Source organism: Empidonax traillii, unplaced genomic scaffold (assembly GCF_003031625.1).
Source record: "Empidonax traillii isolate 1590-97213 ecotype Southwest subspecies unplaced genomic scaffold, ASM303162v1 scaffold1412:size141878, whole genome shotgun sequence".
NCBI lineage: Eukaryota > Metazoa > Chordata > Aves > Passeriformes > Tyrannidae > Empidonax > Empidonax traillii.
This window is the reverse complement of record NW_020956605.1, coordinates 128,512-141,878: the sequence shown is the minus strand read 5'-3', so window position 1 is coordinate 141,878 and position 13,367 is coordinate 128,512. Positions and strand designations below refer to the sequence as shown.

Here is a 13,367-nt window from a genome sequence, read left to right as displayed (position 1 = left end):
ATCAGATAAGCAGGTTGTGGGCAACATGACTGCTTTTCCATTTGGTCCTCAAATTCCAGTAGCAACTCCAAGACAGCAAGGATGGAAGAGGCTGATGGCTTTTAACCTGAAGCAATTATCTTTTGTATGTGCAGATTCTGGCTGTAGCCACTGCAAAGGCAGCTTACAACAGAGCATCGTTACTGGGTGCTGCAATCAGGGGCCTTATCTTTGTCTGAAGTCCCAAACAAGTGCTTAAGATGTTCTTCTGTGGACTGTGTGGCCGCAGGACATGTATCTGTACAGAAGAGAAGAACATTAAAGCCTTTCTCAATTAGACAAGCTGTAGGAATACAGTGATTTAATCTTGACTGGTGTGTTACATATCAACTATCAGAGCTTCCCCTGAGTAGCTTTGTGTTGTGAGGAACGCTGTACTATTACCAAGGTGGCCATCACAAAAGCAGCAATGAGTCATGTTCTTTCTGGGAGTCTGCTACTGATACCTCAGAAATGGGCTAACTCTTCAACATGTCTGCTGGGGCCTTCTGAAAGCTGTGAGAAGCAAGTGTAATGATGAGGGCAGTAGCAATAATACACTAACAGAGACCACTCTCCTCTCTCATTAGGAGTTGACTTCCCCAGAAGTCACCAGGCCAGATAAAAGAAATCCAGAGTGGGGCTGAGGAACAGAAGTCACCATCAAAACTGCTGTTACTGCAGCTGGAGCCCAGCAGTGTAGCAGATGCAACATCAAAGACTAAAGCCTACCATCTTGAATAACTTCAGCAAAAAGTTAACCAGCCGTTAACTTTCAGTAATTTTACCAGAAGCCTGTGCTTAACCAATGTAAAGTTAAAAAGCAAAACATTTTAGAGCATCATTATCTAAAAAATGATATTTTGCTGTTTCACTTTTAAAACCCAGTCATCAATATTTGCACTGCAGAAAAGAAAGAAGTTTGTATAATCTTCAGTAAGTGAATGATTCATTTAAATATTTCTGTTATGTAGAGCATATATAAGCCTCACAGCTCCCATGGTCAGCTTTTCAACAGTCAGCTGACTAACCATTCAGGAAAACTGTGTTATTGTGCAAGTTTCAGGTCTGAATATATAAGTACCGAGCATTTACCCTCAACTCAGACCATCCCTTACATTTTGCCTCTCCAAATCTTTACAGGACAATACCACTATGTTACATACCTGTTAGCACACCCAAGCTAGAATTATCAAAGAAATTTGTTGGACAAGTCAGTGGCAGAGGCTTTGATAGGTCCTGAGTCGCAATTTCCTGAGAAATAGGTTCCTTGGAGGGTGAAGGGATTTGTTCTTTAAAGAAATATGACACTGCCTTCCTTGGAGACTGTGGTATTGTCTCTCTTATGTTTTCTCTTGAGGATCGTTCTCTCCATTTTAATGCTCTTTCTTTCCATTTCCTGAGTTCCTCTTTCAGCTGACGCTCATTACTGCAAAGAAAAAAAACCCCAGCATTTAATTAAGAAAAAAAAAAAAAAGACAGTTCCTTTAAGGAAAAATTCCTGAACAACAGACAGTTCCTATACTTTCAGATGACATACTACAGACATGGCAATGCAATAGCTGTGTGTCTTGCTTTCAGAGGAAATTTTTTTTTAAGCTAAAATTCTTTCCAGCGTACAATTTAGGAGATTCTTATGAAAGTAAGCAATTGAAAGTTCCAAAGCCATTTCAAAGTTTATAAGCCATAAATCACAAGCTTTAAGTAAAAATGTATGAAGTGAAAAAATCTAGAAAATCTAAAGTTAGTGATTAGTCATTTCTATAGGTGTCCGAGAAAGAAACACTAATAACATGCACAGTTAAATACAACAGATATTTTGACATTTTGCTGGTCAGCTTTACACTTACCTTAGTAGAAGGTCATTTTGTTTCTTCAGGTGCAAGTTTTCTTTCTGTATCTTTGCTTGCTCAGATTTTAGAACAAGTATTTGTGTGCTCTGCACAATACCACTGCCACCACCACAAGTAAGGGGTATTTGGGATTGCTGAGGAGCTGCTTCTTTCAGCACTAGAAAAAACAATTTTATACAGACGTGTGTGCATTGTTTGGACAGGGCTTAAAACCAAGTCAATATACTTTTTAGCCCGTTCATTCTTGTGGTCTTATATGTAAAACCTCCCTAGGTTCCAAGTGCTATTACAACAGCTACTCTTTTCTTCTACACAAACACACCTCCCAGTATTCCCACTGCCAGGGAGATACTAAGAAACATAAGATGCTTCATTGGGCCACTTAGACTTAAAATACTTATTGTTTCAGGTATGTCATAACTATGACTAGAACGAGCTATTCATATGTGCAGTCAGTCAAGGAAAAAATGGCAACATGAGCTACGACCACTGCAGCTTGTCTCTCCACAAGGGCAAATGTGGCCAGGGAAGTAAACACAAGAACTGCTGTCATTCTAATGCAGTGTATCTTGAGCTAATGTAGTCTGCTTTCCATCTCCTCTTTCAGTGCACCCAATTCTCCTCAAGGCATTTGAGGTACAAGGCCTGCATCTCAATCTCATCTTTAACTATATAACCTCAAAACTTAATGTCAAGAGTCCCTTCTATTTATCTTGAATTTACCAGTAACATCTTGGTCTTGGTGTGCTCTTCTAAGTTCTTCTTTTAGTTTCATTAACTCTTGTTCTCGGTGTTCTGCAAGAGCTTTATAATTAGCAAGTCTATGAGGGAGGAAGGAGGGAAAAACAAACAAAACAGAAAACCTCAGTTTAATAGTTATTACAGTTGCAGAAGAGATAGTTTGAATTCCAATGAGCTATCAAATACAAGACACCCCCAAGTTACACAAGAAAAACTACATAAACCTGGTTGTCAGATTTTAGGTAAAGTGCACAAACCCAAAAGTTGGACTAATTATTCTCTATATATCCCTCTATATTCTCTATATCCCTCCTTTCTAGTGAATTAGAAAGTGCTTGCAATTACTGCTTTCCCCTTGCCTCCTTTTGTCAGAACAGTTGTTTCATTTATGGCTGAACACGGTTGGTTGAGAAATTTTGGTGAGTGTATAGGAAAGGAGTTGTGTAAGCAACCTAAGGTGAATATAGATTTTACTTTTTCTGGAATCTAGACACAATAAAAACCTATGACAGCTAAAGCTTAATGCTTGCTTCTTATTATGTGGGAAAATAGAGAAGCAGAAGTTAAGAACAAAGCAGCAACACAAAATTTGAACTTACTTCATTTCAAAGAAGTTGGATTGTTTCATTCTTTCCATATCAAATTTTACCAACTGTGTTTTGAGATTATCAATTTCTTCTTTGTACAGCTCGGAACCTTTATCTAATTTTGCCTGAAATGAGAATATTTAGTACAAAGAAAGGCTTGTTACCTAACAATTAAATTAAGGGTTGTTTACCTTGTATCTTTACCATGATCTGCTGGATTTTGCAGGACAAGAATGGGAGCAGGAAGTTATTTCCACTAGGGTGGCCCACGTTACCAACCAGCACTATAGTAGCAGTCGGTATCCTACTCTCATGTATTACATGCAATCATATTTTAGCAAGTTTTGCTGACTTGTGTGCAGATGTAAGTCTGGGAATTTTGGACTAGTGTGCAAATATATTACATTGAAAATGCAGATCAGGCTTCAGTTTAAAAGTTTTAAATTTTTTGAGAACATTTCACAAATGCATTACAAATTTACCTTCTAATATTATAGTACGGGTTGTAAATTTTGCCTCTGAAGGTTGCACTGGTGAAATATGAAACTGCATGCTAAGCATGCAAATAGAGCGTTTTACTCTAGGAATGCCATACAGAACAGTACATTGAGTTTCAAGCACTACGTTTCATCTAGTTCTCAAGCATGCTTTTTGTCTTTCACCAGAGGAAAATGAGAATTTTGCTCATACCTGAAGACTCTGATTCTCTGTTAAGGCAGTCCTGAGGCACTTATCCTTCTCGTTCAGTTTGGCTTGCAGTTGGGTGAGCTCACTTGTTTCTGTTTTTATACTTATCTGTGCTTGTAACTCGTTTATTCTCTCATCTTTCTCTTTGACATTTTCTCCTACTTCATTTATTACATTTTCCAACTTCTGAATTTTTACTTCCATAGCCTATTGAGATATATCAATCAGTTATGAGTAGTTATGTCAAGAGACAGTAGCTGTAACAGCACACAGTCATATTCTTAGCAAAACAAAATAAAAACCAAACCACACAAAAAAATCCAACACTACAGGTTCTATGGCAACTCTTTGTGTCTAGATCACTATTTCGTGTCACCTTTTAATAGTCTGGAACACTCAAGTCTAAGAACAGAAAAAAAGTTTTGAAGAAGGGTAACCATGACATGAAAAATAGGAAAGAGAAAATGAGTCCTCAATGACTCCTATGATTAGAGAGACCTTTTCTCCAGCTTCTCGTTTGACATAGCGAATACCATATACTTACAGGGAGCATCCAGAGTATCACATTGTTAAAATCAATACTTCAAAACCAGATGAAAACATTTCATAGGAACTTCTAAAGTGACATCTATTTGTGTACAGAAGTCAGGTAATTAAAATACATTATAGGCAAGAGCTCAAACTTGAACTTTGAAAAAAGCAAAGCTACTAATATGTACACTCTGGGCCAATATGTTGTGATGGCAGAGATTTATAGTTGCCAATCAATCTTTATTTTCACTTTAGAGTACCCTCACTTAGAAAGCAAGAATCAAAGAAGTTTTCCTTAGAAAGAAGCGTTGGTACCTTTATATCTTGTTCTGCAGCCTTTAATTTATTATGAAGCCTCTCGTTTTCTTCTTTTAGCATGAGACTGGCAGAGCTATCAGGGGCCAGTTTTTCTTTTAGAGTGTTTAGGTCCTGAAGCAACTCTTCATTTTTCTCTTTTCTCTGTTTCAATTCAACATCAGCATTTTGACTGTCATTGCAAATTCTGGCATCCAGTTCTGAAGAAAGCTGAAGGAGCATCTGCAGTAGCATCATAGAGATAAAATTTTAAATAATTTCTGAATCAGCTAGAAATAAGACAAGTAAAAAACCAGGAGGTACCTTGGCCTATATTAATTTCACATTCTTGTTTCAGTGTCCCATTTGAAAATGCTTGCTATCAGAAATGTAATCACTAACACTCATAAGAATGGTTTCATTTCCAGAAGAGAAGATGATAATGTATTGCAGGATTACCAGCATTTCTGCATTAACTCAAGCACTATTACAGAAACAAAGCAATATATTGGAAAGAAACACAATTATTCAGAATTTTTTGCTAGAACATAGTCATTGACTGAAGGAAGTTAAACCATTAGACAAAATATACACATTGGGCTATTCTAGAAACCCATATCTGTAATATGTCAGACAAAGAAAGACTTCATACTTGTGAGGAAATTACAAATGTACGAGATTTTTGTTTGTTAAAAGCTTTGATCCCCATAATATGCCTGGTCAGAGCATTCTTCCAAAAAGCTTGCTGACACTGGGAAATCCTGAGGAAGTCAAGACTGGCTATTGATTCTACAGAAGAAACTTTTCAAAATAGGCCAAACTTAACATTTAATCAGAAAGATGAAATCTCATGAAATCCCATTCATGATGCAGTTAACCCTGAAAAATGCTGTCGTATTTTCCAAAGGAGGCAAGATGTAAGAAGAAAGAAAAGAGAAAGGAAAGCTGCACCACCTCTAGAACAACTTGACTTTTTGAAATTAGAAAAGTGTAATATGAATTACAATTGAGTTTTAAAAATGGCTAAAGTAGTTTTGATAAACAATTATATATTGATATATCATTATATATCATATATATCATATATAATGATATAACAATTTTGAACCTACAGTTTCCAGAATTCAGACTAAGACGACCCCAAATAAACAAGCCCACCACCCCTCCCACTTATTGCCTAGAAAATCCTTGACAAGGCAAGTTTCCAAGTTTCGATGAATGAGGAAATCTCTAAAAATCTTTTAAGTACTCTTACATCTCACAGTAAAATAAGAGTGTAGTAAGTGCTGTTAATAAATGAATAATCATTCCAGAGCCTTTGGGTGTTTTGTTTTCGATCAGATTAGGCATTTACAGAGTGCTTATACCAAACACATTTCTGATTCTATAACATTTAATTTTACCTTTACTTTAGGAGTCCAGAAGTTAATGACTTGCAAAAGCCTTTCAGTATCTTTCTTTAACTCTTCTTCCAGTTCCTCTGCATTACAGTGAGTTGCTGAACATGATTCCCAGAACTGTACTGTTTCTTTTCTAGCACTTTCTTGCTGCTGTAACTCTGCCTCTATACAGAGAAGTTCACTTTCCATTTCTGATACATCTTTGAGAATGCTCTTAAAAAAAGGGAATTAAAATTTAAATATTGCTTTGATAACCATGTGTCTGAATATACATTCTGTCCTCTTAGCTGTCAATACAGCAAGAAGTCTGGTTTAGCATCTATTTCTCATAAAAGGAGTTTTGCTCTACATTACACCCTACTGGGAAAATGAGAGGACATTGCTGGGGCAGGTGGGAAGGGGAAAAAGTAAAAGTTGATTTCATTGTTCTAAAAGTCATCTTGGTACTGGGCAGTATGTATTTTACAGGGCAAATGAGTAAATAACATTCCCAGTATTTTCTAACCTAATAATTTTGTTTTCAGTCACTTTACCAAATGGAATCTTCACATTATAGAACTAGTAGCATAAAAAAATACTAACTCTATTCCTTCATCCTCCTTAAGTGAAGTCTTGACAGATAAGCCTAATGCCATTCAATGAGCAGCACCACATTACCCCATGCCTTGAAAGGTGAAGTGTTTAATATCTGCATTTTTTTTTCAAATATTACCTCTGCATCCAAGTGGAAACTCTGCAGCCCTTCACTGCTGTTTAATTCTTGAGACAGTGTTTCATTCTGGTTCAAATGACTCTTCCTGAGATTCTGAATCTCAGCTTGTAGATGATCTTGTCTTCTCTTTTCCTCAAGCAATTCCATTTTATACTTGTTAACAGTAGTATGATAGTCTCTTTTCTTTGCACAAACACGACTGAACATAAACTGTTGTAGAAGCACAGGATGTATCAGTGAGCATGCTTTAAAACAGTACCCTGAATCCAGCTAAAATCCCATATGTTACAATTTAATCTATTTACTCTCCCAGCCTATGGGTGTCCAGAATAATTAACACATGACTAAGAAAATTAGGTTCATGTGTTTTATAGCAATGGCATATAAGAGTTTTAGCTGAGACAGCATTTTTTCCAGTGTACCATTTTTCGTAGACTCCTGAAAAGGCCAAAAAGTCTAAAAGGCTCTAGACAGCCTTCCATGAATGTCAGCTTTGAAAAGCAAACTAATTTTTGCAACATTTATTTCCTCTTAGAGTTGTGAAAGGTGCAGATGACCTATGAGTATAATACCAGTGCGATGATTTAAAAATTTTGTTCTAGTTGAGATTACTAGTTGAATGTCCTAAACACCTTTAACCATTAAAGTTAAAAGCCATCTACGGGGAAAAAAAAATAAAAATAAAATCAAACCTAACCCCCCCTCTTTGAAGTTATAAAATAAGGTGCTTTGGAATATTAGTTCAACTTCGTAGTTATTGGATATCTACAGACATGACTGACTCTCAAGATCATGTCCAGTGTTTTTTGTAAACTGGACATGAACCTCACCCTCTCTCCCCAGGTCCATCCATGTTTTTCCCTCCCCCCCAACAAAAAAAACCCACAACCTAATCCTTAATATTTCATGGTAAATAAAGAAACAGAAAAACCATTACCATTTACTGTACTTCTGCACATGGTAACAGGAATACTCTCCCAATTAACCTTAACTTTTTTCTGATAATTATAGTTCAATGAAGAAACTGATTATAATTTGAGGAAGGTCTGCAAGACTTTAAAATCAACCTACTTGGCTAGTTTTGCTGGGTAAATGTGCATCTCCAGTGCAACTTGCACATCTCTTTCCCCCACAAAGAAATACACTATAAATCATCTATAATTTGATTTATGGAGTACAGAAAAAAAATTCAATTCCTAATTGAAATGGAATTATATTAATAAAATAATACTGTGCAAAGCAGCTGGACTACAGTCAAAAGCTAAGACTGATTAACATAACTAAGCGGTCCCAGTTGCCTGAGATTGTAAAACATTTACTACTATCAGCTTATTTTCTACAATATCAAATATTTTTCACAAAAATCAAAGCTATAGTACATAAAATCGTAGCTGTTAATATTGAGAACTTATTAAAAAAAGAACCAAACTCAAGCAATATGAAGCATCTGCATATTGGTACCTTCAGTTTGTTCAATAAACTCTGGAGATGACCATTTAGTTTCTCGTTTTCAGTTTGAAGTCTTTTGACTTGTTTACTCTCTGCCAAGGAAAGCTGAGGCAGTATCACAGCTATCAGTGCCTTCTGACTATTCAGTTCACTCTTCAGCTTAAGAGACACCGTAGAGAGACACTCACACCTCTTCCCCATATTGGAGAATTTGTCAAGAAGCTCCTAAATGCAAGTGAAACAAATTAACTCATTCATAATAAGGAAAAGTGTGATTAGCTATAAACAGAAGCTTAAAATAAATGACCAGACTCCAGAAGTAAACTCTACAGTATGTATTGGTTTTACAACAGAATAGTTAATAGGAATAAGACTTCAGTTTTGACTTGCCACAGGTATATGACAAAAACTCTAGGCTAGGCACAAAAGAAGAAAATTCCTTAGTCTCCCAGCAAGTAATTTCACAAACTCGAATTATTTTCATGGTTTAGATTGCCCAGCCACATCAAGACTTGTAGATCAGGCCTGAAATAAAATTGTTGCCTGTTCACAAGTTTGTCAGCTGGCTTTGTCTCAGGGTGGCTCCCAAACTATTTACTTGGTCCATTCTCAAAGGAAAGAGATCATAAAACTATTCCTAGCACTCTGCCATAAAAAGAAAGGTGTGATCACATAGTGAACAGGATGAGGAAAGCAACAGGCTTGAAGGTACTCCCAGTAAAGTGCAACTCAAGTATCACCTCTCAAGCTACCTTATACATTTTAAAGTATAAAACTCCTTTAGCATACTCCCTCCATCGTTGGTTTTTAATTGAAAGAACCAGGATTCACCAGTTTTAACTCTTTTACCCCACAGTAAAAACAATGGAACTGGCATATGCTCTGCATCCAACAAGAGCAAGTACCAGATACTTGAGAAAACTGTACAAGAAAGAGGTAGACAAGATCCTACCTGTTTCACAAGTCAAAAGAGGAGAGTGCCATTTAAAGGGACCAATTGATCTTTACTTCCCTCATCATTAGCTCCCTACTGCTGATGTAGGATAGAAGGACAGTGCAAATGGAGAAAGCTACATGTGACTGATTTTTGCTTTTGTTGTTAACTGAAGCAGCACTCAAGGCTCCTGTAGCACAGATAGAATCATGCCTGAATCTGCTGCACAGACATATAGTCTGCAGTACCATAGCACTGTACTTAAAAATGTTCCATACATATTCATAAATCCTTGTTTATTTTGGCTTTCAGTAGGTTAATAGAACTTCTCATATCTACGTGAAAGTGTACTCAGGATAGTCAACTAACAAAAGGTCTGAGGAATTACAGGAATTAATTTATTTGAAACCAACTTATTATTTGAGAGGGAGTAATGGAAGGGAGCATTTGGGGGGTGTGTGCAAAAAATCGGTGGCTGGACAGTAATGAAAGCAAGTAAGATTTTCTGTAAACATTAAACTGAAGTTTTCAGTTAAGACAAGATGTGCAGTCACTGAACAGCAACAGCAAATCAACTGATCCCATGGTTTGCATCTTAGCAAGATACGCAAACTATTTTATACATAAAACAAAAGGTTTATGCTCCAGGAAAAGTGGTATTAAGATTTTACATGCATCCTTAGAAGAACCAGAGAAATAAGTTTACCTTAATGTTCAAGCTTTTTTCCTTCAGGCTGTCATCAGCCACCTGCTCTGCCATAACCACGGGGTTTACGTGAACAGACACATCATTCATGTTCCTCTGCTTCAGTTGGTCTAAAGCACGTTCCAGTTTCGCATTTGTTTCAGCACACTAAAATAAAACCACACATATTTAAGTACCATTCAAGAAGAGGATTTGAGTAACTTAGATATGCAAATTGCAACACCCACCATCTCAGAATTTCTTTGCAGTTCTGTCTTGAGCTGGTCCCGCTCAGTCCTGACGTCCTGAAGGAGTTTTTGTAGCTCATCTTTTTCTTGATTAACTGATGCAATTTGTTCTCTAAGTTGGAAAGAGTGACTAGTTCTTTCAGCTAATAACTGGTCCTTTTCACATGATACACTAGTTAGTGTGTCAGTTAACTGCTGAATCTACAATAAATGGTGGAGAAAGATAAACACAAATTACAATTTAGTCATGGCCTGAATACTCCCCTTTGAATACTACCCTCTGAAATACTCAGATCAGCTGTGTCAAATACAAAGAACACAATTTCCAATAACTAAAATTCACATTAACAGCAAGAGATAATTTTGCTGTTCTAATAACTCAGAAAAAGAAATTCTAAAGAAAAGGAGTAGCATGACACCCAGAGAACTCTTAGTCACCTTCAGTTTTCTGTAAAGCAAGAAAAAAATGAAGAGGCAGTCAACATATGTCCATATCACAAGAAAATTAAAGGAAATAGGCACAAAGGATGGACACTGGATTTTTCTTTATCTTTGATCTAATGAACAGTAATATTTCCTAATCTGAAGCAATCCTCAATCATACTTTTTGATCAACAAAGGAAGAGTTTGACAAGTAAAAGGCTAAGGAGTGAAGACTGCAAAAACACTGAATTGGCAACAGCTGAGTGCAAGACTCTCAAACTTTATCTGTTATACAGAATGTGGGCAAAGCACTAAGAATTCCAAACCCACTTAGGTTCACGCTGTCTACACAGTGCCTTTTCAAGTCAAAATACATGTCCAATTACTGATCATTATATTAAACCTAGATGCAAAGCACTGACAAACCCAATTGGTTACATTGGAGACAAATTAAGGATGATATTCCTAAATATCAGTAGAGAAACTTGTACAAAATCCTTTGCCCATGTTCATGATTCTTGAGCAACCATAAAAATGGCATGCTGAGAATTAAAAATTAAATGGGCTTTGCGTTGAGCAAAAGTTCAACACACCAGTAATCAAACATCTGAAGACAAAATAGCTACTAAATCCCAAAACTCTTCACCTTGCTTGTCAGGCTGTCCTCCAAAATCTCTGACCGTCTCTGAACCTTTAACAAATGTTCTTCCCTTTCTTTACAAGTCTCCACCATTTGCTGTAGCTCATCTTTCTCTTTATTAAGAACAGTGATTTTCTCAAGCTGCTGACAAACTTGCTCATTCATTGTTCTTTCAATTTGTTCTTTTTCTGCCAGTAGCTTGCCATATTCAGATGAGACGTGAGTCAGGCTTTCAGTTACTTCAGTGAGCTGGAAAGAACAAATCAAACCCAGTATTAATATTTCTAATCATCTGCAGGGAGGGTAGAATTCATTTGATATTTTGGAGAAAACCCAAGCAGTAACATTCCAAGTTACTAAATTTTCCTGTCCCACTAGTCAGGTTCTGATATAAGGAAAGTGTTATTGGATCATATTTCATAAGCATTGTTTGCACATACGAGTTGTTAGAACTAGATTATTATAATAAGCATAAAAAAGTATAACAGTTTTCTTAAAAGTCTATAAAATGTCAGTGCTTCTCTCTCACTGGCAGTCAAAAGTAAATGCGGGAAAATCCTACAGGCCATTCTAGTTCCAGAGAAGTGTCTCCATTGCTTTATCCACACCAGATAGAAGACATTACCATGTGTAAGAATGAACACTAAAAGCCTAAAAGCTTAAGCCATGCAGATACAAGTTATAAATAGGGGTGGTAGGTAGGTTGCAGGTCAAATTGCATTGGATCATCCTTTCACTGTCTCTGTTTTCATGGAATTCTTTCGAAAAGCAGTACAGAGCAAAAAAAGAAAGGAAAAACTATCAACTAAGTTTCATTTATTGGACCCCTGCAAACTGAAGTCTGCAGAAGACATGGGTTGCCATACATGATGGAATTTTTAATATACTTGACAAAACTCTTTCTGACCTTCTGTTGCAGTTCATCAGTTTTTCCCTTCAATGCCGCCTGAGCTTTCAAGAGTTGATTTTCTTTCTCTGAAATGTTCCCTTTCAGCTCCACAATAGTCTCCTGCTGTTGTCCAAGAGATCTGTGAGTACACTGCAACTCCTCCTGCATCTCTGAATTCTTTGGACACAATTGAAATACATTAACACCTGAACAGCACTTCCAAAATCTAAGGCACAAGTTTACTAAAGCTCCTATCCTACAGGAATAGGACTACTTTTATTACCTTTCTTATTGTCTCCTGTACAGTTTCTCTTAGCTGGTCTCTCTCGTTCTGGAGATCTTCCAGTTGCAGTTTTAGCTCCTGAAGCTGATCACCTTCTCTACAGCTATGGCTTTCTGATTTTTCCTCAGCAAGCTGATCTCTCTCTGAGGTGATGATTTTAATTTCTTCTGTCATTTGTGAGATCTATAAAAAAAATAAACAAGGACAGCAGTTCCATCAATCCCAAATCAAAATTAAATGCAAAACGTTTGCTTGATTTACCTTCCTACAGTATTTTTAACATCAAACCACTCGGACCAAACCAGAAAAGCTCCAAAATCAAGACTGTTTTTCAGAAAAGCTGTAAAGGACTAAGAATTCCAAACCCACTTAGGTTCACGCTGTCTACACAGTGCCTTTTCAAGTCAAAATACATGTCCAATTACCGATCATTATATTAAACCTACACACATTTGCTAAATTGGCACTTATTCCAAAGCACTGACAAACCCAATTGGTTACAAAGCTGAGACAAGTTAAGGATGATACTTCTAAATATCAGTAGAGAAACTTGAACAAACTCCTTTGCCCATGTTCATGATTCTTGAGCAATACATGAAAATGACACACTGAGATTTAAAAATTTAACAGGCTTTGTGATGAGCAAAAGTTCAACACACCAGTAATCAAACATCAGAAGACAAAATAGCTACTAAACCCCAAAACTCTTCACCTTGCTTGTAAGCCTTTCCTCCAAAATCTCTGACTGTCTCTGAGCCTTTAACAAATGTTCTTCCCTTTCTTTACAAGCCTCCACCATTTGCTGTAGCTCATCTTTCTCCTTATTAAGTACAGTGATTTTCTCAAGCTGCTGACAAACTTGCTCATTCATTGTTCTTTCAATTTGTTCTTTTTCTGCCAGTAGCTTGCCATATTCAGATGAGACGTGAGTCAGGCTTTCAGTTACTTCAGTGAGCTGGAAAGAACAAATCAAACCCAGTATTGATACTTCTA

The 13,367-nt window shown here is 36.7% G+C and overlaps 1 protein-coding gene across 1 annotated transcript in view; it reads right to left on the bottom strand.

Moving 5' to 3' along the window:
- Positions 1–80: 80 nt before the first annotated feature.
- The window catches only part of CENPE (centromere protein E), a 40,879-nt gene continuing 27,592 nt past the window's right edge, over positions 81–13,367 (bottom strand). Inside the window, exons 33-47 of the mRNA XM_027907151.1 lie at positions 13,087–13,329; positions 12,110–12,268; positions 11,209–11,451; positions 10,140–10,340; positions 9,913–10,059; positions 8,285–8,497; positions 6,824–7,033; positions 6,115–6,324; positions 4,733–4,954; positions 3,890–4,093; positions 3,212–3,324; positions 2,595–2,692; positions 1,869–2,028; positions 1,185–1,447; positions 81–277 (exon numbers count right to left, since the gene is read on the bottom strand). Coding sequence (XP_027762952.1) covers positions 180–277; positions 1,185–1,447; positions 1,869–2,028; positions 2,595–2,692; positions 3,212–3,324; positions 3,890–4,093; positions 4,733–4,954; positions 6,115–6,324; positions 6,824–7,033; positions 8,285–8,497; positions 9,913–10,059; positions 10,140–10,340; positions 11,209–11,451; positions 12,110–12,268; positions 13,087–13,329 — 2,784 coding nt within the window. The 3' untranslated portion in view covers positions 81–179. The remainder of the gene's footprint in view (positions 278–1,184; positions 1,448–1,868; positions 2,029–2,594; positions 2,693–3,211; positions 3,325–3,889; positions 4,094–4,732; positions 4,955–6,114; positions 6,325–6,823; positions 7,034–8,284; positions 8,498–9,912; positions 10,060–10,139; positions 10,341–11,208; positions 11,452–12,109; positions 12,269–13,086; positions 13,330–13,367) is intronic.